At 45.0% G+C, this 25,485-nt stretch overlaps 2 protein-coding genes and 1 long non-coding RNA gene across 6 annotated transcripts; 2 read left to right on the forward strand and 1 right to left on the reverse strand.

Annotated features, from left to right (window-relative positions):
• Nucleotides 1-1,505: 1,505 nt before the first annotated feature.
• Nucleotides 1,506-4,859, forward strand: LOC1279508 (probable cytochrome P450 303a1). Its single transcript, XM_319235.5, has 4 exons — nucleotides 1,506-1,586; nucleotides 2,999-4,096; nucleotides 4,200-4,317; nucleotides 4,389-4,859. The coding sequence occupies exons 2-4, from the start codon at nucleotides 3,033-3,035 to the stop codon at nucleotides 4,707-4,709; spliced, it is 1,503 nt and encodes a 500-aa protein (XP_319235.5). The 5' UTR covers nucleotides 1,506-1,586; nucleotides 2,999-3,032; the 3' UTR covers nucleotides 4,710-4,859.
• A 471-nt stretch (nucleotides 4,860-5,330) lies between these two features.
• Nucleotides 5,331-25,307, reverse strand: LOC5668146 (polypeptide N-acetylgalactosaminyltransferase 2). 4 transcript variants are annotated; one of them, XM_061659339.1, is made up of 3 exons: nucleotides 25,015-25,307; nucleotides 23,965-24,111; nucleotides 5,331-7,916 (listed from the first exon to the last, which is right to left on the reverse strand). In XM_061659339.1, the coding sequence occupies exon 3, from the start codon at nucleotides 7,643-7,645 to the stop codon at nucleotides 5,807-5,809; it is 1,839 nt and encodes a 612-aa protein (XP_061515323.1). In that variant the 5' UTR covers nucleotides 7,646-7,916; nucleotides 23,965-24,111; nucleotides 25,015-25,307; the 3' UTR covers nucleotides 5,331-5,806. The 4 variants fall into 4 exon arrangements, with proteins under 4 accessions (XP_061515323.1, XP_001689179.2, XP_061515324.1 ...); XM_001689127.2 differs by lacking the exon at nucleotides 23,965-24,111 and having other exon boundaries at nucleotides 25,015-25,304; XM_061659340.1 differs by lacking the exons at nucleotides 23,965-24,111; nucleotides 25,015-25,307 and adding an exon at nucleotides 23,220-23,614.
• Nucleotides 24,311-24,819, forward strand: LOC133393637 (uncharacterized). Its single transcript, XR_009766296.1, has 2 exons — nucleotides 24,311-24,441; nucleotides 24,526-24,819. It is a non-coding gene; the product is annotated as an uncharacterized LOC133393637 (long non-coding RNA).
• Nucleotides 25,308-25,485: the final 178 nt, after the last annotated feature.

Below are 25,485 nucleotides of genomic sequence, written 5' to 3' on the forward strand. Positions count from 1 at the left end.
ATTTTTCTTAAAACACAAATTTTTGTGTTATTTTTCTCCATCGCCATCTTAAAGTTAATGGGGCACCAAATTTCGCTCCGTGTGTCCGACAATCCACAGCAGTTCATCAAATTGATGGTATACTCTACAATTTCGTAATTTTTTGTTCTTTGCCCAGTTATTAAGCTGTACTGGAAAAGGTTTTTGCCACTCTATATATAATTTACGGAATATCATAAAAATTAAACTTTACCTGTTTTAGTTTATTTTTACGGACGTGTACTATAAACATCTTAATTTGAAGTCAGGCTTTAAGGTGGTACACCTATGATTACAAGGACGAGTGATGAATGACACAAGGACAGGTAAATAATGAAACATGGCCATTACAAGTTCCATGTAAAATATTATAAGAAAAAGAGTCTAAAGGAACTAATGGTAAATTGTCCTAAATCGTACAGTCGGACCATATTTTAAATGTTAGAGCAATTTGGCGTCAACTTGTAGTAACAACTAATCCAATATTTTAAGCCTTCCATTTTTCATTATCTTGATTTTATGATTTTTTTTTACTAAAAAAATACCCAATGAATGCGTAAATACCTATTTTTAATGGAGTGAATCATTAAATCACTTGGTAAAAACAATGACAACATAACTTTCACAAAAAGGACAAGACTGATCGAACAATTTAAATGTAACGGACAGTATAAGTTATCTTAATACACAAATTATATCCAGCTGTACTATCCAATTTAGTGAGCCTCTCTATCTGTGTATAGGAAAACATTCCGCCCACCAAGAATACAGCAACATTTGTAGGGCACAAATAACTCTCGGCCATACGCCGACTGCTACGAATATACAGCTCAACGTATTGCCTGGCATCTTCTGGGACAACACCTTTCTTTTGAAGAGGCAAATGACGTCAAAATGAACTGAAAGTCACTATAAAAAAGAGGCCATTATTCCACCAAACTCCGATCGCGAGATTGAACTTCTCACATGTCTCAGGAACCATAAGGAACTTTCGGATGAGAATACCTACGCTAAGGTCCATAAGGCTAAGGAATTTGTTGGCATTACACGATCATGCCTACCAAAATCATACATAATTAGCACAATCAACCGTTAAGCCTCCTTCCTACTGATAAATGCGATCGAACTACAATCGGCAATCGGAACGACGATCAGACTAGCGTTAGAGTACCGGCATCGCCCTGAACTGCCATCATACACTATCAATCCTCAAGAAAGCCTTTCTGCGTCACTATTTTAGTGCCCTACCTACAGCCAGTGACCTTTGTCGGTGGTGCATTTCGCATGCACCGAATAGTACAAACAAGAGGCAATCTTTCTGCAATGCACTTTGTATCACGATCCGGAAAGCACTACCAATGTTGGCTAGCGAATGAATGAAACGTGTTCAAGCCCACCCGTACACGGGTTCGAGTGGCGGGGCAAACGAGCGCGCCTTCCCGGCACCGATGTATTTGAAAATCGTTTGGTAAGTGGGGAAAATGCTATATTACTGACCACTGCGCGCCGCTACAGAATGAGTCCAATTCTGCCAGCTCGAAGGCACGCACCAGTGCAGGATTAAACAGGTGATTGTTAATTTATACGTGTTGGTCCTGATAGCAGGATACTTTGATCTCGAGTGTTGTTTGTTAGTTGATATGTGCCGTTGGTGAACGTTTTTTGTTTTTTTATTCAATTGTGAGATACAAAACACAGATTCCCGTCAACGCAAAGAGCTTTGTGTGTAAATTAAGTGCATTCGGCAAGTGGAATTGTGCCCCACTTTTGGGGAATTAATGTTAAGTTTAATAATTTCCCAGGCCCAATTTCAATGTTTCCACAATGAGATCACTGGCACAGGCAAAGGAAATCCGGGAAAATACAGCCAAAATATGGAATGTTAATACGTTGTTTCAATGTAGCATTACTTTTCAGTAAACAGTAAAGATGGTTTTACCAGAAACCTCATTATCTGTTCGGAAGTAGTTTAAGTCGCTTAATTTGAAAACAAAAATCGTTCAGGGAACAATTTTCCTCACCATTGTTCTTAAATCATGATGTGATTACTATTGATGTCGGTAAATCTGTAGACCGTACAACGGAATTCCCGTTGCACTGACAGTGGATGCACACTTTTGCAGTGGCGCAGTGTATCGTTGCATTCCAGCCATAGTCATGTGGGGGTTACCAGCTGCCAGAACCCGTTTCTGCAGCATCTCCGCATTACATAAAAGGTAGGCCAAAGTGACGCAACAAGCAAGCCTGGCCTAAGACTATCAAGCTATTCCTCTCCTTCGTGTCACCTCATTAGCGCACCTTGGTTGAGCTTTCCTTCAACACATCATGGTTTAGATTTTCCCTTTATTATTAGAAAGGATTTCTTTACATTCCCGTTTCGATATTGGACCCGGTATTTACACACTTCACCGGGTGTAAAGAAGTCCCCGCTACTATATATTTTCGTTTAGCATTTGCTTTTTTTTTTACATCTTAATCGAGCTCCATCGTTGAGCTTTCGACTAAGCTTCTACCTATCAACTTGCATAATCTGCATTTGCCAGGGTAAAAGTAATGTGTGGCCAAATGTGCAAGTGCATGCTTATGTAATGCCGCATTCAATTTCCAACCATGTGGCCTGCCATGCGTGATGAAGCCGGCTTCATCGCAGCTACTACTTACTTGCCGGCATTCGGAGCGCGCTGGTCCGATCCGACGGCATTGCAGCATTGAGGCTGTGTTTGTTGTTTGTGCACTTGTGGAACCGTCCTATGTGCGCAGTGTGCGATTCGTTTTTATTGCTTCAGTGAATGTTTTTAAGGGCCTGTCGGTAAAACGCCCTTTCGATTGCCTCATGTGCCCAGTAAAGAATGATCGAGTAGAGCCACGATCGGTTTGGGGCATTATGCACTTTTATATTCTAGTACTTTCTAGCTCCGCAACTCATGCTTTCTGTATCAGAAATGAAAAGCTTGTTTCTTATCTGCTTTCACCCCCGTAGTGGTAACAGCGGAACACCCCCGGATCACCCAGCAATGTGGTACTTTGTGGCACTTTGCGTAGTGCTGTTGCTGTTATGGCTTCACCTGGATAACTTGAAGCCCCTCAATTTCCCGCCCGGTCCCAAGTGGTACCCGATCGTCGGGAGCGCTCTCTCGATCATGAACGCACGCAACAAAACCGGTATGCTGTGCAAAGCGGTCGAGCATATTGCCCAGGACTATCCCGACCACCGTGGTGTGATCGGCTTCAAAATAGGGAAGGATAAAGCGGTCATGGCGATCAATGCCGAGTCGCTGAAGGAGATGATGAACAACGAAGACTTTGACGGGCGGCCCACCGGGATATTCTACGAAACGCGCACCTGGGGTCTACGGCGCGGTGTGCTGCTAACGGACGAACAGTTTTGGCAGGAGCAGCGCCGTTTCATTGTGCGCCATCTGAAAGAGTTTGGTTTTGCGCGCAAGGGCATGACGGAAATCATTCAGAACGAAGCGGCTCACATACGCAAGGACTTTGAGGAGCTGATCGCGAAGGGCCAGGGTAAGGCGACGGTGCAGATGCAGGGTGCCTTTTCCGTCTACGTCCTGAACACGCTCTGGCTGATGATGGCGGGAGTTCGCTACAGTAAGGATAACGACGACCTAAGATATCTGCAAGCGCTACTGCACGAGCTGTTCACCAACATTGACATGATGGGAGCGCTTTTTAGCCACTTCCCTTACCTTAGATTTGTGGCGCCCAGGCTTTCGGGCTACCGGCAGTTTGTGGAGATACACGAGTGCATGCACAAGTTCATCGGTGCCGAGGTGGAGCGGCATCAGAAAAACTTCAACCCAGACGACGAACCGCGCGATCTGATGGATGTGTACCTGCACACGCTGCAAAACAATAATGCACCGTCGGACAGTTTCTCCCGCGAGCAGCTGCTGGCCGTTTGTTTGGATATGTTCATTGCCGGCTCGGAAACAACCACCAAAACGCTCGACTTTTCCTTTCTGTACATTGTGCGCAATCCGAAGGTGATGCGGCGGATTCAGGAAGAAATCGATGACGTCATTGGTCGCAATCGGCTACCAACTTTAGAGGACCGTGCAAGGTACGTTACAGATGTAGAGCGATAAAAAACGGTTTTAATGTTTTTTTTTAATATGTGTAATTAACACTCACCAACAATCACTTTTCCGTTTCACCGCCAACAGCATGCCGTACAGTGAAGCTACAACACTCGAAGGACTTAGACTGTTCATGTCGAATACGTTTGGTATTCCACATCGAGCACTCAAAGACACTACTCTGTGTGGTTACCACATTCCCAAGGTAAGCTTGTGCGGCGCACACTTGGCCTACTAGATTCCGCTGGATTTAACTTTGCTCGTTTTCACAACCAGGACACCATGCTTGTGGGCATGTTCCGCGGTATGATGCTCGACGAGAACCTGTGGGAAAATCCGACCCAATTCAACCCCGAGCGTTTCCTCAAGGACGGAAAATTACACATACCGGCCCAGTACCACCCGTTCGGAGTCGGCAAACACCGGTGCATGGGTGAGCTGATGGCGAAAAGTAACCTTTTCCTGTTCCTGACCACAACGCTGCAGTCGTTTGATCTCTTGTTGCCGGATGGAGCACCCATACCGTCGGACATTCCGATTGACGGTGCAACGCCTAGCGTTCGGAAATATCATGTCGCCATACGGGCCAGGCACTAATGGTTGTTGGATTGCAAAATATCGTGTCGATATTAATTTGTTCTATAAGTCTGTTTCAATCGGTTGACGCAAACAAATGTTTGAATTCCGTTAAGTCCGTGGCGAGTTTTTAAACAATTAAAGCAACACACTTAAATATGTTTCCCGTGATCTTTCGCTGTTTGTCGGTTGGCCCGGGATGGGTGAATGGCTGTAATCTTCGTCTTCTTTGGCTCAACAACCGTTGTCGGTCAAGGCCTGCCTGTGCCACTTGTGGGCTTGGCTTTCAGTGACTAATTGATTTCCCCCCCTAGCAGGATTGTCAATTTTACGTATGGCGGCACGGTCTATTTGGGAATTTAACCCATGACGGGCATGTTGTTAAGTCGTACGAGTGGCTGTAATACATCCGAAAATATTACATTTACTTTTAATTTTTTTTTTCAAATATCATTTAAATCGATGACTCAAAAATGCAGTTAAATACCGATTCCAAACAATAATATTGATGGTTTTAAAAATAAATAATAAAAAATGATAAGATTTGGTATCCTTCAATTTCTTTTTTTCTCGTCTCGTAGTATTCTGATTTTGTTTCTGTGGAATGTCATCTGATTGCATAGTAAAATAAAACCCAAGTGGTTTAACGTGTTTCTTCATACAGGACAAAACTATTCCTGAATGTTTTACTGATCGTTCCTTAGCTGTTATCCTTTGTTTTGTAACAAAAAAACTGGAAATACAATAAAAAGGGTTGCACTTGCGTCGTTACAGCGAGAATTCATTTCGATTTTCTTAACTTATTTTGTGTTGCTGTTGGTGTATGTGATGGTGTAAGGGGGAGGGTGGTGGTGGTGGTGTTTTTATTTTTTATCTGCAAATGCATATACATCTACGTTTGATGCAAAAGATTGAATCGATCCACGCTTCACACCTTATCTTCTCTTAAACTCTATAGTGTCACAATGCTACGCTTTCGTACTATCTAATATCTGCATATCAGGAGATTGAATTGGTTTTGAATAGAATGTATGTATATAACAACAAAGAACATGGACTACATCCCACTGACTGAAGTAAGAAACCCCTCTTCGTCCCCGCCCCCCGTGGCGGGCGATTTATTGCACCTCCGTAACAACCTTCCAGTGCTGTGATTCGAGTGCGGAGTTGCACCGTTCCGCCGTGATGCCCCTTTCCTTCATGTGTCGCGAATCTAAACATACATTAATCTTTCTGTGCTGTATCAGTCCCCCGTCCTTCAGGTGCCACTGCTGGTTCTCCGAATCGTCACAGTACTTCATCAGCACGCTGTTGTACCGTGCGCTGATCGTGAACTTAACCAGCGTTAGGCAGAGATCGTGATGCTTGAGCTCCCCTTTCCTATTAAGTATCCAGTTCTGATTGCCACCGTTGCCGTGACAGCTGTACAGTCCGACCACCGCACCGGCCACATTGCCCAGGCTGTCCAGACAGTACACGCCTTGCCGGATGCTGCCATTGTTGCGGCGTTCCGGTATGCCTAGCTGGGGATACACGTGTTCCAGATACCATCGGAATGGCTTACATTGCAGTTCCTTTCGCAGCTGCAATCGATCGTCGATGTCACCGAACGGAATGTTAGTAGCGAGCGGAACGGCCGCGTAGTAGTACTTCTTGTACTCGTCCATCCACACTTCTGCTGCGCGGCGAGTGTTTTTAGCAAAAATGTTGCCACTCCCCCCACCGGGGAACGTGTAGGGATGGCGCTTGCGGAACACGTGCCCCACCCGGCTGCAGGGTATGATTTCCAGCGAGCCGCCACACTGCCAAACGCGGAAGCTGATTTCTAGATTTTCACCGCCCCAGATGTCCATCTGCGTGTCGTAGGTGCCGAGACGCTCGAAGTACGCCTTATCGATCACGAACAGTCCACCCGCAATCATGGGCGTGCGTATTGGGGCCGTAGGATCGCGCTGTCTCGCTTTACGTTCGGCATTGCTCAGATACTCCCACTTGAACACCAAATTCCAATCAAAGCCGCCGCGCAGATCGGCCGAAGCGCCTATATACTGGAACGTATCCATGCTGATCACATCGATCACCGGGCACACGACACGTGTTGGATCTTCTGCTACACGTGCCAGCAGCGGTTCGAGCCAGTTCACATTACACTCACAGTGGCTGTCGAGGAAGGTGAGCACCTTAGCCGTAGCGGCGGCAGCCCCTGTAACCCGTGATCGTACCAATCCCTCGCGTTTGCTATTTCTTATCAAGCGCACCTTCTGAATCTTGGCCAACTCCTGCCCATCCTCAGGAAAGTCGGAATAGTCATCCACAAGAATTATCTCGTGGATCAGTCTTTCGGGTGAGCGATTGAGCACACTGACCACCGTTCGTAGCAATGTGCTGCGAGCTTCGTTGTGGAACGTAATGATCACACTGGTCGCTGGCAGGTGCGCGATGGTACTGAGATCCGACCAGCTTGAACGGCGGCACATGGCATTGCGAGTGTCTGGCAACTCGCGGTTGCTCTTCAACCCATCGCTCGCCTGCTGGTTGAAACGGTTCCTTAAGTACGGATCTTCACCCCGTTGCAGACCGCCCTTCTGTATGTAGCTGGCCTCATCAAAATAGTCCCAGGTCATGGGTGGTGCATTGTAGCTAAAGATGCTATTGCTATTGCTGCTATGAAGGTTGTGGCCGTTGCTGATACTGGTGCTGCTGCTACTGCTGCCGACGATGGCAGCATTACTTTCTGCCGCACTCTTCAACACGCTTTGATGTTCGTCGTCGCGATTCGTTAGTGCCTCGCTACCTCCACCATTATAGTGTTCCGAGGCGGAGTGCTTCATTTTACTGCTGCGCAAACGCAGCGCACGATTCCCGTCATTGTGATAGTAGTCGCCCTGGAAATAGTAGATCACCACCACAATCCAGGTGATGGAAACGAGTCCGAACACTTTCACATTTCGTCTCATAGCGTAAGCGTTGTATGATTCAGCTGCTTCGAATGCAGGACAATCGAGCTCATCGATTGGCGCGGGACGATTTCATCCAACGGGTTTACGTCACTTTAGTAGCTTATCGTAGTCGCTCTTCGCAATGATCTCAATTAATACCAAGTTTAATGGCATTTTTCACTGATAATACTTTTGTGTTTCATTTCCCCCTTGGATGGCTTAGCCAAAGTTTGGAGAAAAGAGCAACATTTGGTGATATCCTCTGAGGAGTTGATTTATCTCTTAATCACTGCAAAGAAAGAACGCAATAATTTATATATTAGTACAATTGTCGCGATTAATCAACACATTATTCAGTACTTATCTAACTAATCATGTTTTGATCAACGCAAATTATTAAACTATTACACCTTCAGTTAATATGCGCCAGTTTAGTATTTTATTAAAATATCAAATGATAAAATGTAGCTTACAATTCTAACAATTCTTCAATGTTGTGACGTTTTAACTGAAATAACGACAAACACAAATCTCCCTTTTTCATTTATTAATCTCCATTAATAATAAATAATAAACTTCTAGAAAATCTTCTTCATCTTACATGAGGCTATAACCGTGATCAGCCTTAAATAGAGGACGCGCAAACTTTATAGCCAAAAAATTAAAAAAATAGACTGTAAAACATTAAAATAATGAATTAAATGCATTTCCTTGTGATTCCCCGCTGACCATTATTTTTTCACCGTGAACTAAGTAAGGGAATCGCAAAGAAATACATTTAATTTATTAATTCAAGGCGTTTTATAGTCCAAATAGTTGGGGAATTAAATATCCTTTCTATTGGTGAATGATAAGCCATATTCTGATTATAATTTAATATTAATCTGCTATATATAACCCTAAAATTTTACGTTCAATTTCACTCGAGCTGTAACGCGGGCTTAAGCTAACATGTTGTCGTAATAAGGATGAAGATCTGGTTAGTGACCAGTCAGAGGTCCTTGAGTCAGAGGGCGTTGTGTTATTGCCTCCTAGCATCGATGAAACCCGAAAAGCTATCTGTCAGCTGAAAAATAGCAAGGCACCTGGAACTGACGGCATCGCAGCTGAACTGCTCAAAAATGGAGGTGCCCGACTAGAAGACGAGATTCATCAAATTGTTACTGAGGCATGGGATAGCGAATCGATGCCTTGTGATTGGAATCTCGGCCCCATACACAAGAAGGGAGACAGGTTGAACTGCAACAACTATAGGGGTATTACGGTGTTGAATATCGCTTATAAAATATTCTCCCTGATCCTACGATCCTGAAGGATGTCCCTCACGTCGAAGAGAGCTGAACTATCAAAGTATCAAACTATACTTCTATCATAAACTATGACAAAGTCTCAAAAGCAACCACTGACCAGATCTTCACTATGAGGCAGATCTTGGAGAATACAGACACAACGCATGCAATCTCTTCATTGACTTCAAGGCCGCATATGATAGCATAGCCATGGCAAAACTACACCGCGAGCGGCTTCGGACACTCCTGAGGCAAGCCAAGACTACAAAGCGGTTGTAGCGCCGGAAAAGGGCAACAATGTGTCACCTGCGTCTTCCGAGGCATACTTTATCGGCCACTGGTCTAGACTTGCCACTAAAGCATTAAAATTAACAATAACTGAATTGATGGTTTACTCACAATAATATTAGTCAGTCCTGCATAACGGAAGAAGTTCGGTTAGTATGGGATATGAACACATGACAACATTATTTAGAAATAAATTTTACTAATATTTCATATCGATATTGTTATTGCATCATTTTCACATCAAAACTATTTTAAACAATTTCATGGAAAACATATTCAATATGCATGGCAAATAGCCTCAAAAAGGAATACGGTTTCAATGTATTCAAATATGCCAGATCGCAGCCAGTGCCGTCCGCTGTAAACTAAACGCCGAGCCAACTACCCTAGTCGCAAAATTGAAGATTTCGGACGTCGTGTGGACGTCGTCCCCCCGCCCGCTGCGCAAATTCGAGCAGTTTCCAGCGCAGAAAATGTACCAAAATCTGCGCTGGCCAGCGCAGATTTTGGCCCGATCCCCGCGCTGGACTTCAGCGATTCCTGCGCTGGGTCGAGCAAGTTTAGCGCCATCTGCTGGCGAAATGGACGAACTATTTATGGCGGCGGAGCAAAAAAAACGGTCAAAAAATTTAAAAATATTGGCGCCCATTTTTTCGTCCGCTTCTTCTCCCTCCCTCACCCTGCCCTGCTTTACTTGCGCTTCAGCCCGTGCCTTCCGCCGCCAGCTGATTGGCTGTTGCGGTGTATGCGTTGATACTCATATGTGCATTGCGGTTGTGTATTGTTATTGGTGGGTGTTAGCATTTATTAATTTGTGTGTGACCTTGAGACGCTGTGGGAGAAGCTGGATTGGGATTCAAAGTGTTATCGGTGTATTGATGGTTTATTTTATTTCGTGCCGCTGCTGATGAGACCATTCGATGCCCGTGACAATCGAGGGTGAAGAAAACCTATTTAAAACAAGCGTAGGAGAACGTCTAACACTAATCTAATATTTTTTTAATTGAACATGTTTGATGTTTCAACGATCTTATAAGTAGGCATGTGTAAAATGAACGAGAATCGCACCGTTCGAACAGTTCGGTAAAGTGAACGAACGAACGAGATTCTTAACAAAAAGAACGACCAGGACTTTTGGAAGAAACTGACTACACCGAACGCGTTCGAACGTTCCGTCAGTGTTTGACGGCACACATAAATGTGGTAATGAAACGTGCAAAATCATATTGCTTTCTCGCTCTTTCTCGCACCGTGCGAACGGGTCGTCAGAGATCAAAATGTACCCTGTTGGTGTTGAAATCGTACCCATACAACTCAATTCCTCGAACGCCGTCGAATTTGTCCAGCAGTGTTCGATACGTGTGCTGTTGGTGTGGAAATCGTATCTATACGACTGAATTTATCGAACGCGTTCGAACTGGTGTTCGATCTGTGTTCTGTTGGTGTGTAAATCGTACCTACACAACTGAATTCATCGAACGCGTTCGATCTGATCGGTTAGTGTTCGATCTGTGTACTGTTGGTATGTAAATCGTACCTACACAACTGAATTCACCGAACGCGTTCGAACTGGTGTTCGATCTGTGTTCTGTTGGTGTGGAAATCGTACCTACACAACTGAATTCATCGAACGCGTTCGATCTGATCGGTTAGTGTTCGATCTGTGTTCTGTTGGTATGTAAATCGTACCTACACAACTGAATTCATCGAACGCGTTCGAACTGGTGTTCGATCTGTGTTCTGTTGGTGTGGAAATCGTACCTACACAACTGAATTCATCGAACGCGTTCGAACTGGTGTTCGATCTGTGTTCTGTTGGTGTGGAAATCGTACCTACACAACTGAATTCATCGAACGCGTTCGAACTGGTGTTCGATCTGTGTTCTGTTGGCATGGAAATTATACCTATACAATTCAAAAGATCGAGCCCGTTCAAACGGATTAGTCATTGTTCGCGAATGAACTGAACTGAATTGATTGCGCTCATCATGTTTATCCATGTTTAAGTAGTTTTTTTTATAGAATCCTTGAGTGTGTATAAGACATAGGGTACAATATATGCTGGAGACATTTTTGCTCGTATTAGTTTTTTACATGCTAGTTTTTGGTCGGTTTTGCGATAGATTGTGTTGACCAGACAGCAGATGGGCTGATTTATTTAATGTTTTTAAATGATTGGTTTCAACCGCAGAATGAGTACTTCTTTGGCTACAGTATGCGTCTATGGTGGGTAAATGAAAAAAATAACGAATGTTCTTTGTGAATAAAAACCCCATGAAAAAAAGAACGAAAGAATCGTCGTTCACGTTCGGTTCTTTTTGGTGAGCGAACTAGTTCGTTCGCGTTCGGTGAAAAGAATCGTTTTGCCCATGCCTACTTATAAGCATCATGTAGCACAATGTATAGTGGCTATAATTTTTTTTTTAATGTGCCGAAATCTGTCTCGAGTTTTTGGGTCTCGTCACACACACACACAGCGCGGGGAAAGTGGCCGTTCACTCTATCATGTCGCGATCCCCCACCCCGCCCGGCGCTAGGGTTGAGGATGCTACAAGAAAGCTGAACCAACCGTTCTACCGATAAGGTAGCCGTAATCGATCATGCGTGGAGGGGGGGGGGTGGTCTAGTGGGGGGGGGGGGGGGAGTGCGTGCTTGCGCGACTTCGGGGGTGCGTTCTCGCGAGCGCGCTTTCGTGGGTGCGTGCTGGCGTGCGCGCTTTCATGCTCGCGGGCGCGCGTACGTGCGTGTGTGTGTGCGTGCGTGCGTGCTGGCGTGCGCGCGTTCAGCCATGTGTGCGCGCGCGCGTGTGTGTGTGTGTGTGTTAGTTTGCGCGCGCGTGTTTGTGTGTGTGTTTGCGCTCACGCGTTTGTGTGTTTGTGTGTGTGCGTGCGTTTGGAAACTCCAAAACTATTTGATTCTGATGCGTACATTTTCATCCGCTGTGGCTACAAAATACCACGCATTTTCGATCTCGCTACTTGAGAGACAACACAACCATTGGCATTTGCATCTTTGCGATCGGCTCTGCTGTTGGGGGTATTAAAAAGACACACGATCGAAGCAAACGTGCGTGTGATATGTAGCACATTTCTTTCCAATTCAGCTAGCGGACGCAAGTGGAAACAACATTTTGAATTGAATCCATACAAAAGAGGATTCTGGATTTGTTTATTACGGTGCGCGTATGGTGCTGCACCTGTCCGTCCAGAATCTGGTGGCTTGTTGGTTTGGAGTAGTTATCATGACGCCGGTTAACCGGCAATGCCTTGGAATGAGTTCGGATCGGTAGGTTCATGTTTTGGTCGATTGCATTCCGTGCATTTGTCGTGCCACAGCGGTAGCCCGGCAGCACCAAAGTCAAAACAAACTCTTACCCGGGTGTGGACTGCTATGCTAAGTTCTTTTTATTATTATTGGCGTAATAGCCAACGCGATCATGCCGGCCTTTTCAGGACTTGAGTACCGCGTAGCCCTTGCTACGGCGGATGGTTCATACGCGATTAGAACCCACGACGGGCATTACTGCCACACTGTCTCCTGCCCGGTGCATACGCAGCAGGCAGGGAGAGGGATGTACCTCCAGAGTAAAAAAAAAAAAACACCGTCATGAATCAGCGGTGGATCTAACGGTAGGCGGACTAGGCGGTCACCGAACATCTCTAGTCTGTAGTATGCCGTATGTCTACAATTGGACAGAGTATTAGCGATAAGGGCCCCCCGGAAAGATGGTCGTTGGGGCCCCGTGGCTGGAGAACCATTTGCACCTCCCCTCCCCCCATGGCGACTACAATTTTAGGGCCTGTGACCGATGATCGTAGGGGTCCCATGGGCACCCCCCCCTCCTTCCCCCCAATCCGCCGGCAATTTAAGTATACTGTTTAATCTCCCAACGGCTGTATGCCAGTACCCCCTCCTCCCGGTCATCAGCTACCATTTACAGGGGCCTCAACTCGTCTTTCCGCCTAGGGCCCCCGATTTCCCTACTCTGCCACTGTCATGAACTCCTTCCTTTCTTTGACCGATCGATCATAACATTCCGGAAGAGCATAGATTCGGCGACAGTTTTGCATACACACATGCGCAAACTGCTCAGCATATCTGTGTAATCTACAGCATACGAAAGCAAAAGATTAAGGTAACAAAATTATGCTTAATGCTTAACACGTTCAGCACAATGACATGCCCCAGGGACTGCTAGTGAACTTTCCAGGATGCTGGTTTCACAATCAGCTTGCGTTCTTGATGCTGGCGGAACGGAAAGTTGATGAAAATCAGCGCCGGGCTGAACGTATCAATGCGAATTAGAGTTCAGCGGCTTGCACAGCAAACCCTCCATCGTGAGCCAGTGATTCCTTAGTCATTTTTACATTGCAGCAATTGAACTTATTGCGCTTTTTTGTTTGATTTGTGAAAATGCAACTTCATCGCCGCAATGACCACACGCGAGAAAGAGATAGCGCTATGGAGGGAAAAAGCACGGACGACGGCTGACAGCGATTGGCCGTCTGACGCACCAACACATCCAAACCTTCGACAGCGCGCTCATGATAAAAATTCTCAGAACTCCATGATTTCTTCCGTCGAGAGAAATCATGGAGTTCTGAAAAAGAAGGCATGATAAAATTCTCAGAACTCCATGATTTCCATGATTATGGATGGCTAGAAAAAAAATCTTGCCCTCCCCCTTACTCCTTCGGTCGGTAGTTGCGATCACACCAGCTGTTCATATGATAGTGGTGGGAGTGATATCGCTTATCTGCTGTATTCTTTATCCGTTCTACTAGATCATATACGTTTTCAGTGTCGTCACTTCCCCAACTCCTTCATTCTCCCAGCAGTTATTGGCGAATGCTTGACCTTGTGAGAGCGCGCTTGACTTGGGGTTATTGTTTTTTTCCTTCCCGTTTTTTTGGCTGCTGATGCATTGCGCGTTGGCTAGAGCGCCGTCGTTTGAATCTGGATTTGATCAACGCGCTAGTTGTCGTGTGGATGGAATCGATTTACCGTTCGAGCTATTTTCCGGATCGAATGAATCCATGCTTCGTACTGGTTTTATGTTATTTGTTAGTGCAGTTAGTTGCACCTATGCAAAAAAAAAAATCAAACAAAAGATCATTCAATGCACTAGCCCGCTCATGTTAAGCCAACCAATGCTTAGTTACAGTCAACGGGGTTTGTACCCCAGCCGCAAAATCGGGTTTTCGCCGCGATTTTCGACCAAGCGAAAATAAAAATTATGCCATTTGTATGGGGCGAACACACACACACGAATTATGGTTGTTGATTATGGGTGGGAAGATTATGGTTATGACTTCTGTTTCACTCTCGCTCACAGGCGATGATGTTCCGTCGCTTTCTCACCAAGTTATTGGCGCAAATCTGTGGTTGTTGCTGCTCTTTCTCGCACGTGAGGGAGTTTTCTTTGTCCTTGTTTTTCCCGTGCGTGACATTGGCTGCGAATCCTCTTGATGCGTTAAAGGAAGTTAAGTTAATTAAAGGGTAAATTGTTAGATGCAATGGCTCTGGCACACCAAATGATGTACCAATTCGTGCACGTTTATGTGCCACACTGCACCTAAAGCGTTTTGTGACTAACACAACCACAAACACAGTATTATGATGTTTGTAGATTTGGGACATATTTTGGTAAACTTTTTATGCGGTCGAGCAACAATTAAATGCCGCATGTTGTATACCCTTTAAACCAAACGGCAATCTGCTGCAATCTTTTCATCGTCACTCTGGTGCTCTCTTCGACCAGCGCCCCGACTCATTGAACGCATGCTGTAATGAGACCGGTTCCTACGAGACCGGACGAGATCGATTCTTATCCAGACCATTCCCTAGATAGCAAGAACCCACTATCCGATAGCGTGATTTGAGTAAGGTTAAGAAGCCGTTTCAGCCCTGTCTACAGCATTGTTCGTTACGTCAAAGAAGAAGAAGAAAATTTGTACGGGAGGCTATGAGCTTGCAATGCTGCACGCGGCCTCGGTACGTGGGGGATGGCGAAATAACCTGTACAACAAAGAGAGCAGGGAGATGGCAGGGAGCTGTGGGGTCTTATCGGCCACGGGCTGCAATCGACCAAGTGGTTCCATGAAGCGCTAGTATGTGGTCAGTGAGTGCGCTAAGTAGTTCGGCAAGCGCCAATCCGACCCGTGAGTGCAACGAGTTCGAGTCGACACGAATGAACTGGATCATTTACGGATGGTTTCGACAAAGAAGGATTACGAAGGATCCTTTCCTCGGGACCTCACTCGGCCGCTTAGTTTGGTTTGGCCTCTGGTTAATCCGCCCCTGCCCGCACCTCACTATTGTTTGCCTTAAGGCTTACGGCAAATACAGTTTACATTTGTTATTCTAAACTAGCATTATTGAACAGCAATACCAAAGAAAAGGAATGGGAAGAAAAGAAGGGGATAGGGAGTAAATAAATGGGTAGCTAACAAGAGCGCAAGGAAGCGGAGGAGCAGGAAGGGTGATAGTCGAAGAGGTGAGATGAGAAGATGAAAGCGGGGATTGCGTGTAATAGCGTTCACTGTTCCGAAGCGACGATGGGTTCTAAACAAAGGGGGACGAGAACGAAGCGAACTCACATACAGAAACGGGGAGGACACACAGAAAGGGAGCAACATGCATTTTTTGTAAGTTGAAGAAGGAAGAACTTCTGTATTGTCCACATTGTCCACATCAATCTTATGAGCTGCGGATCGTACAAAGCTTCTTCATCTTTTTCTTATTTGACACAGTATCCATTGCTTTTCTGTCTGCCTCAGCCACTCCTTTCTTCTTATTGGCGCAACGACCTACGCGGTCATGCCGGATACTTATCCGTTGCTACGAGAGAGGGTCCATACGCGGCTTGAACTCATGGCAAGCATGTTGCTAAGTCGTGCGAGTTGACGTGACCTTACTAATTGGTTTACCCCTAGCCTAGCGAGATAGGCAATCCTGGGTCACTAGGATCAAACGGGGCTTGAACGCAGGACGGTCATGTTGTTGTGTTGTGTTCGGATAGCACGACAACGAGGGGCAACCAAGCCATCCATAAATCTAGTCAAGCCATCAATAAAATCCGGGGACGCGTGGAGCAGCTTTGCGCGAGAAAGGACCGGCTGCATCACCGTCATTTGAGGCTCAGCCAATCCCCGAGCGCAGCCGCAGCGCTATCGACTATGCATGCAGCATAAACGCCACTTACGCATCCTGCGTCAATCGCCAGGACAGCGACGGGCTAGCACACAACTTTCTATGGCATCCTCCAGGCAGCGACATGGCCGCGCAGCACAATCCGCAACGATGATGCGTCTCCAAAAAAGGCGAGAGAAGGAGCAAGTCAGGCAAAGCGAGCGATGCGTGCGTCAGCCAATTCGGGGCGGGTCGCTCCTCGCTTACAGCATCGAGCGAGAGGCGGGGGAGACGTTCCTTTTTCTCTTCCGAACAGTAGACCTCGGCAATTAGAATTAAAAGGTTAAACCATGGTGGGTAAATCCTAACCTTCAATCCGGTGGGAGGGAGGGAGGGGTGTGAGAAGATTGGATGGTTTTTACATTATTAAAGAAAAAATAATGGAAAGACAATATGTGTTCAATGATATCCCTCATTTTAATATTTGACCTTCCGTTGACTTTAACTAAGCATTGGTTGGCTTAACATGAGCGGGCTAGTGCATTGAATGATCTTTTGTTTGATTTTTTTTTTGCATAGGTGCAACTAACTGCACTAACAAATAACATAAAATCAGTACGAAGCATGGATTCATTCGATCCGGAAAATAGCTCGAACGGTAAATCGATTCCATCCACACGACAACTAGCGCGTTGATCAAATCCAGATTCAAACGACGGCGCTCTAGCCAACGCGCAATGCATCAGCAGCCAAAAAAACGGGAAGGAAAAAAACAATAACCCCAAGTCAAGCGCGCTCTCACAAGGTCAAGCATTCGCCAATAACTGCTGGGAGAATGAAGGAGGTGGGGAAGTGACGACACTGAAAACGTATATGATCTGGTAGAACGGATAAAGAATACAGCAGATAAGCGATATCACTCCCACCACTATCATATGAACAGCTGGTGTGATCGCAACTACCCTAGTCGCAAAATTGAAGATTTCGGACGTCGTGTTGACGTCGTGTGGACGTCCACCCGACGTCCACACGACGTCCGGTTTAAGAGGTTACTCGACCAAGCGAACTTTTTTAGACGGGTTTTATGGCAAAAATTGTGGCGGATTTCCCTGGGTTGTTGTATCGAATAGCAGCCACAAAAAATAAATTTTATGGATGGCAAGAAAAAAAAATCTTGCCCTCCCCCTTACTCCTTCGGTCGGTAGTTGCGATCACACCAGCTGTTCATATGATAGTGGTGGGAGTGATATCGCTTATCTGCTGTATTCTTTATCCGTTCTACCAGATCATATACGTTTTCAGTGTCGTCACTTCCCCACCTCCTTCATTCTCCCAGCAGTTATTGGCGAATGCTTGACCTTGTGAGAGCGCGCTTGACTTGGGGTTATTGTTTTTTTCCTTCCCGTTTTTTTGGCTGCTGATGCATTGCGCGTTGGCTAGAGCGCCGTCGTTTGAATCTGGATTTGATCAACGCGCTAGTTGTCGTGTGGATGGAATCGATTTACCGTTCGAGCTATTTTCCGGATCGAATGAATCCATGCTTCGTACTGATTTTATGTTATTTGTTAGTGCAGTTAGTTGCACCTATGCAAAAAAAAAATCAAACAAAAGATCATTCAATGCACTAGCCCGCTCATGTTAAGCCAACCAATGCTTAGTTAAAGTCAACGGAAGGTCAAATATTAAAATGAGGGATATCATTGAACACATATTGTCTTTCCATTATTTTTTCTTTAATAATGTAAAAACCATCCAATCTTCTCACACCCCTCCCTCCCTCCCACCGGATTGAAGGTTAGGATTTACCCACCATGGTTTAACCTTTTAATTCTAATTGCCGAGGTCTACTGTTCGGAAGAGAAAAAGGAACGTCTCCCCCGCCTCTCGCTCGATGCTGTAAGCGAGGAGCGACCCGCCCCGAATTGGCTGACGCACGCATCGCTCGCTTTGCCTGACTTGCTCCTTCTCTCGCCTTTTTTGGAGACGCATCATCGTTGCGGATTGTGCTGCGCGGCCATGTCGCTGCCTGGAGGATGCCATAGAAAGTTGTGTGCTAGCCCGTCGCTGTCCTGGCGATTGACGCAGGATGCGTAAGTGGCGTTTATGCTGCATGCATAGTCGATAGCGCTGCGGCTGCGCTCGGGGATTGGCTGAGCCTCAAATGACGGTGATGCAGCCGGTCCTTTCTCGCGCAAAGCTGCTCCACGCGTCCCCGGATTTTATTGATGGCTTGACTAGATTTATGGATGGCTTGGTTGCCCCTCGTTGTCGTGCTATCCGAACACAACACAACAACATGACCGTCCTGCGTTCAAGCCCCGTTTGATCCTAGTGACCCAGGATTGCCTATCTCGCTAGGCTAGGGGTAAACCAATTAGTAAGGTCACGTCAACTCGCACGACTTAGCAACATGCTTGCCATGAGTTCAAGCCGCGTATGGACCCTCTCTCGTAGCAACGGATAAGTATCCGGCATGACCGCGTAGGTCGTTGCGCCAATAAGAAGAAAGGAGTGGCTGAGGCAGACAGAAAAGCAATGGATACTGTGTCAAATAAGAAAAAGATGAAGAAGCTTTGTACGATCCGCAGCTCATAAGATTGATGTGGACAATGTGGACAATACAGAAGTTCTTCCTTCTTCAACTTACAAAAAATGCATGTTGCTCCCTTTCTGTGTGTCCTCCCCGTTTCTGTATGTGAGTTCGCTTCGTTCTCGTCCCCCTTTGTTTAGAACCCATCGTCGCTTCGGAACAGTGAACGCTATTACACGCAATCCCCGCTTTCATCTTCTCATCTCACCTCTTCGACTATCACCCTTCCTGCTCCTCCGCTTCCTTGCGCTCTTGTTAGCTACCCATTTATTTACTCCCTATCCCCTTCTTTTCTTCCCATTCCTTTTCTTTGGTATTGCTGTTCAATAATGCTAGTTTAGAATAACAAATGTAAACTGTATTTGCCGTAAGCCTTAAGGCAAACAATAGTGAGGTGCGGGCAGGGGCGGATTAACCAGAGGCCAAACCAAACTAAGCGGCCGAGTGAGGTCCCGAGGAAAGGATCCTTCGTAATCCTTCTTTGTCGAAACCATCCGTAAATGATCCAGTTCATTCGTGTCGACTCGAACTCGTTGCACTCACGGGTCGGATTGGCGCTTGCCGAACTACTTAGCGCACTCACTGACCACATACTAGCGCTTCATGGAACCACTTGGTCGATTGCAGCCCGTGGCCGATAAGACCCCACAGCTCCCTGCCATCTCCCTGCTCTCTTTGTTGTACAGGTTATTTCGCCATCCCCCACGTACCGAGGCCGCGTGCAGCATTGCAAGCTCATAGCCTCCCGTACAAATTTTCTTCTTCTTCTTTGACGTAACGAACAATGCTGTAGACAGGGCTGAAACGGCTTCTTAACCTTACTCAAATCACGCTATCGGATAGTGGGTTCTTGCTATCTAGGGAATGGTCTGGATAAGAATCGATCTCGTCCGGTCTCGTAGGAACCGGTCTCATTACAGCATGCGTTCAATGAGTCGGGGCGCTGGTCGAAGAGAGCACCAGAGTGACGATGAAAAGATTGCAGCAGATTGCCGTTTGGTTTAAAGGGTATACAACATGCGGCATTTAATTGTTGCTCGACCGCATAAAAAGTTTACCAAAATATGTCCCAAATCTACAAACATCATAATACTGTGTTTGTGGTTGTGTTAGTCACAAAACGCTTTAGGTGCAGTGTGGCACATAAACGTGCACGAATTGGTACATCATTTGGTGTGCCAGAGCCATTGCATCTAACAATTTACCCTTTAATTAACTTAACTTCCTTTAACGCATCAAGAGGATTCGCAGCCAATGTCACGCACGGGAAAAACAAGGACAAAGAAAACTCCCTCACGTGCGAGAAAGAGCAGCAACAACCACAGATTTGCGCCAATAACTTGGTGAGAAAGCGACGGAACATCATCGCCTGTGAGCGAGAGTGAAACAGAAGTCATAACCATAATCTTCCCACCCATAATCAACAACCATAATTCGTGTGTGTGTGTTCGCCCCATACAAATGGCATAATTTTTATTTTCGCTTGGTCGAAAATCGCGGCGAAAACCCGATTTTGCGGCTGGGGTACCGACCGAAGGAGTAAGGGGGAGGGCAAGATTTTTTTTTCTTGCCATCCATAAAATTTATTTTTTGTGGCTGCTATTCGATACAACAACCCAGGGAAATCCGCCACAATTTTTGCCATAAAACCCGTCTAAAAAAGTTCGCTTGGTCGAGTAACCTCTTAAACCGGACGTCGTGTGGACGTCGGGTGGACGTCCACACGACGTCAACACGACGTCCGAAATCTTCAATTTTGCGACTAGGGCGATTTTTTTAATTTCGTTTAGACCTCACTTGCGCTATCGCCAAATAGATGGCGCTATACACGGGGGACAATTTGTTTTGGTTTGGCGATTTAAAAAATATCGTACGTTTTACTACAATTTTATTTATTCTAATTATTATAAAAAGGATAAAGACAACTGTTACAGTACCAGCGAAATCGAACTAAGTCCAAAGAAAGAAAAAAAGAATCACCTAACTCTAAAATAACAATCGCTTATTTTAACATGTTATTTGACTAAATTACACAAATCGATTTGTAATTCTTCTTTAAAATATACAAATTATGATAGGCTATACGATCCGAAATAGCGAACCATGACATTATGCCATGGGGGACCATGGCATGTATTTTCAACAGATTCGGTGAGAGGGGCTCCAAAGGTGCAAAATATATGGACATTATTGGGAATGGAATGGAACAAATAAAAGACCTTGAGCAATTTTGACGCCTAATGGAAAAATAGATAAAAGCTAAGGGTTGAAATTAAACATTTGCAGTGGTTTGGGTCATCTTTATAGCTACAACAACATATTGAACATTGTGGCATTTATGAAATTGGCAATTTTATTGCCCAAAAACTGTTTGTTAATTGGATAATTAATGATCTCGTAACATTGGGTTAGCTTTTAATGCATAGCTAATTAGATAACCAAATTCGATACTGATAAATAAGTTAAAGGAAAAATTTAAAGCTTATATATAAATCAACTGAAAAATTAATGGTTTTAAATTGAAGTTATATTAAAACGAATATACAATCTATAGCAAATATACATTCATAGAAAAAAAAAACATAAAAAACCATGCAAAATAATGTAATCTTATAACTTTAAACACAGAGCTATATTAATGAGACCGTGTTTCTTCTCTGCACGTGGAAAATATCAACTCATACGTGGTACATTTAATCAATGGTTGTTCATAAAACCACGAACCACACAAAAGCAAATCTGAAGAATTGCTGGAGCATTACCATTCCAGCACAGTTGAGAAACAGATCGTTTCATGCCCTTGCTGCTCAATCAATGTGCTCAATATGGTGGAAGCCACGCTATGCCTCAGGTACCCTTATTTGTGCGACGAAAGAGATGCATTAGAGAAGTCAAGGTGATTACTTTATGAAAAGAGCCGACAGTCACATATAATTTCGAAACAAGGTCTCCGTTCATTCTGATCGTAGAAAGAATAATTAAAAAAGATCAGCATAATTGAAACCCCTTTAAGAAAATAAAATATATTTGTGAGTTGTATTTAAAAGGATGGCTGGAAATAGTTCAACCTTGGTCAGATAATAATAATAATGATATTTGTAAAGAGAGTACTAATCTCATTTTTTGTGAATAGATTAGCATATTAGATTGCGATATCATAATAGAATGTACACACTCCCTAAAATCAGACGACACACATGCTTACTAGTTTAATCTCGAAGACGGCGAAACTAAAACTAAACAACCTAACCAAAATACTTGCAATACTACTTTCACTTCCCTTGCGGTAAGAGCACATTTCGTACTTCAATGTTCATGATCATGCACCGCACATAGTTGATGGGATTAGCCTTTCATTTTCACCAAATGGTATGCACTTCAAGCCGAAGAAAACCCATCTTCTGCGTTCAATTGAATTTCCAGCAAACGGAGCAAACGGTGCCGGTGTTATAAGGTAACCCATTCCTTAGCCTTTCACCGGGCACTCGGCGGAGCGTCTTAGCACATTGTCGAAACGGTGAAGCTGTGTTATCCAATGTGAAGATCGTTGGATAATCGTGAGAATCCGGATACCCCAACTATGGTGCTAGGTAGGTTAATTTCCCTCGGTTTGTGTAACCGACCGATATCTTTTGGCCTTACGGGTTCAGCTTTCCGTTGCAGCAACTTTCATTTTTCTGCTATTTTTAATTTGATAGTCGGTAAATTTTGCATGTAAATGAGTAAGGCACGAGTCACCGCTATACTTCGCCAAAACGCGTGTTCGAATAAATAAATTCAAAATGGCTTAAGAGGAAGCGTACAATATGTATTAGTTTTTTGTAGGATAAGCTATTACAACCGATCACAAACCTAATTCAAATCGCTAATGTGAACAATTTTTTTAAATTCGTTACTAACGTCCAGTCCGCATTGGTTATACACATTATTCACAGTTAAAGTATATTTCGAATCATCACATTTGAACGATGTTGTTGAACTCTATCAGTAATTCATTTCAAACAACAAAGTTCCATGCACATGAACAAAATGCAGTATAGCTTTCCCGAATGCACGATCTTTCAGGACATGAACAAGATATAAATACACTTTTTCACTTTAAAAAAAAACAAACTATTATTTGTGTATCTAAAAAGATAACTCTAAGTTTTACCACACATCGTTTCTATTTTTTCTTAATGCACGCTTCTTCATCACCACGCTTACGTTCACAATTCGTCCAGGATGCGCTGTGTGCAAGATCAGCACTGATCAGCTGGTAAATGCATCAACAAACCGTGGAAAACTATCTTACCGCGCAAAGGAGGCACAGAACCGTCGCTTACTACGAGTGTATGACACGATGTAATTGTATTCATCCGAATTGACGATCGCTGCTGAACATCACGTCTCGCGACGGCTACCCTTTTCTCTCGCTGATGCAGCTGATGGATGCTGCTGTTGTTCGTGGCCTTCACTGTTGTCTACTGTTTGCGGTACTGCATGCGCTCGCATCTTCTGGATGCGGAATTGAATCCTCTCGCGTAATCCCATTCGCTCATTCCATCTCTTTTCACCTCGAGTCGCACACAGCTTTCCACTCTTTTTGCTCTGTTGTTTATCTTTTTCTCCGTTCCTCGTACGCAACAACGGCATAATCTCACCGCGGTCACATTCAATGGTTTGTGGCATGTACCGTGCGGTAAGTATCTATTGCATTAAGGAGGGGGGAGGGGGAGGAGATAACTACATCATCGATGGCTATTGTTTTACGTTCCACTTCGTAATCTTCGGCTGGCTGCGCCCAGACATGGAGAGGAAAAACGAACCGCCGTACAGACAGCGCAAAATATAATGGGGGAAAATGAAACTAAAGTGAATCACTTTTTTCACACCGGCCCAGGCCCGGGCGGAAGGAAGCAAACTAAATAAATAAATATATATATTTCCCTCTTTTCAAGATTCTTCGCGGATGCATCCACGGCACACCATTTACCCCTCCAAGAGCCCGAGCACGTAAACAACGTTTTTGCTGTGCCAACTTGACTGTTCATGCTTACCTGTTTCTTCGTTCCTGCTTTCTCGCTACACGGGCAGCATACACACTGTTGTGCAAATTTGTGCACACGCTCTGACTAACGCATCTCTAGCCACAAAGTCCTCTGTGCATAGATGGATGCGAATGGATGCACTACACCGCGCGCACCCTTCCACAGCAACGAACGCAAACCGCGCGCGAGTAGGCGCAATGAGAAAAGGTAATGAGAGAGAGAAAAAAGAAAGAAACCAACGAAAGAAACAAACAGCAGCCGTCGTTCGCTCGCTCGCTTTTTGCGAAAACACGGGGTACGGCGACCAGCGGAGGGTGCAGCAATAATAAGCAGGTCCCTTTTCTTGCCTTTACGGGCCCAGCACGATAGTGGTGGCACTGATGCTCAATCGTTCGGTAAGCAAATTTCGTGATTCAAACTGGTTGATGAACGGGGTAATGGCGAGAACGTAGTCCATCGCCACCCGCGAATGGTCCAACACAACTGGTAGGTTCCACTCCTATTCGCCTGCATGTAACTCGCACATTTTCCACTCCAAAAACCAAAAGCTTCAACAATATTTCACTTCAGCTTACATTCGCCAGATTTTCTGCGGACAGGCCCCCACATCCAACCCACACTGGTTCAGTTGTGCTGTTTGGCCACACTCACGAAGAGATCCACCGTTTGTCATTACATTCCATTTGATTATTTTTGCATCTGCAAATTGGACTTCGTTCACCGAGAAACGTACAGCGTTTCACACAGGGGTTGAAAAACCCACCCCGACTACATTACAACTGATCCACCGGCCGTCCGAAATTGTTCGTCCTACTACGCTTGCGTCCGGAAGAATCGATATCATGAATACACTGAATACTCTTACGTCTGCCTCCTCCATTCTCTCGCTCTCCTGATTGTGCTACACCCCCCTTGCACTCCGAGCACAGCAATCGACAGAACCGCACCGTTGTTTGTGGTCTTTTCCGTTACGTGCATTTCCAATTAAAATGTGACATATTCACCCACTAAACGTATGCATTTAAATTAACCTTCTTTTCCGTTCAAATCTCTACCTACCGCTTCCATTCGAACGGGCGTACCACGATGCTTCAAAAGCTGCCACCACCACCGATTGTATCTGACTATTTTTCCGTCACCATTGTTGAGCAGCACCGAACCGGACGGCCAACATCCGGGGCGGTAGCAGTTGGCCAGCACAGCATGGTAATGAATCTAGCGCACAGAGCGGGCGCGCTCTGTTTTGCTCCACAAATTTTTACTTTCACTTTTATCTCGCGCTTGTGCAAAACTCGGTAAAGTGCATTGTATACAAACTTCTGTTTAAAATTAGGGTACGGCTAAATTCACCATTTGCGAAGGTAGGATCATTTGGGGAGTTTGTCAAGAATCCTCCGACAAACGAATTCTACTTGCTGATCAGAAACAGATTTGTGTTTTGTTGTCAGAAAAGTTGTCCGGACAAAACATTCCCTGAATCGAAGCAATGTATAAATCAAAATACATAATGTCCCTGTACGGATCGTAATT

This window comes from Anopheles gambiae, chromosome 3, assembly GCF_943734735.2.
Source record: "Anopheles gambiae chromosome 3, idAnoGambNW_F1_1, whole genome shotgun sequence".
Taxonomy (NCBI): domain Eukaryota; kingdom Metazoa; phylum Arthropoda; class Insecta; order Diptera; family Culicidae; genus Anopheles; species Anopheles gambiae.

What these genes read in the sequence shown, in the direction of transcription:
- LOC1279508 (XM_319235.5), top strand. Translation starts at nt 3,033, where the DNA reads ATGTGGTACTTTGTGGCACTTTGCGTAGTGCTGTTGCTGTTATGGCTT. An exon ending in ACTTTAGAGGACCGTGCAAG is followed by an intron (nt 4,097 to 4,199) that starts GTACGTTACAGA and finishes CACCGCCAACAG; the next exon opens with CATGCCGTACAGTGAAGCTA. An exon ending in GTGGTTACCACATTCCCAAG is followed by an intron (nt 4,318 to 4,388) that starts GTAAGCTTGTGC and finishes TTTCACAACCAG; the next exon opens with GACACCATGCTTGTGGGCAT.
- LOC5668146 (XM_061659339.1), bottom strand. Translation starts at nt 7,645, where the DNA reads ATGAGACGAAATGTGAAAGTGTTCGGACTCGTTTCCATCACCTGGATT.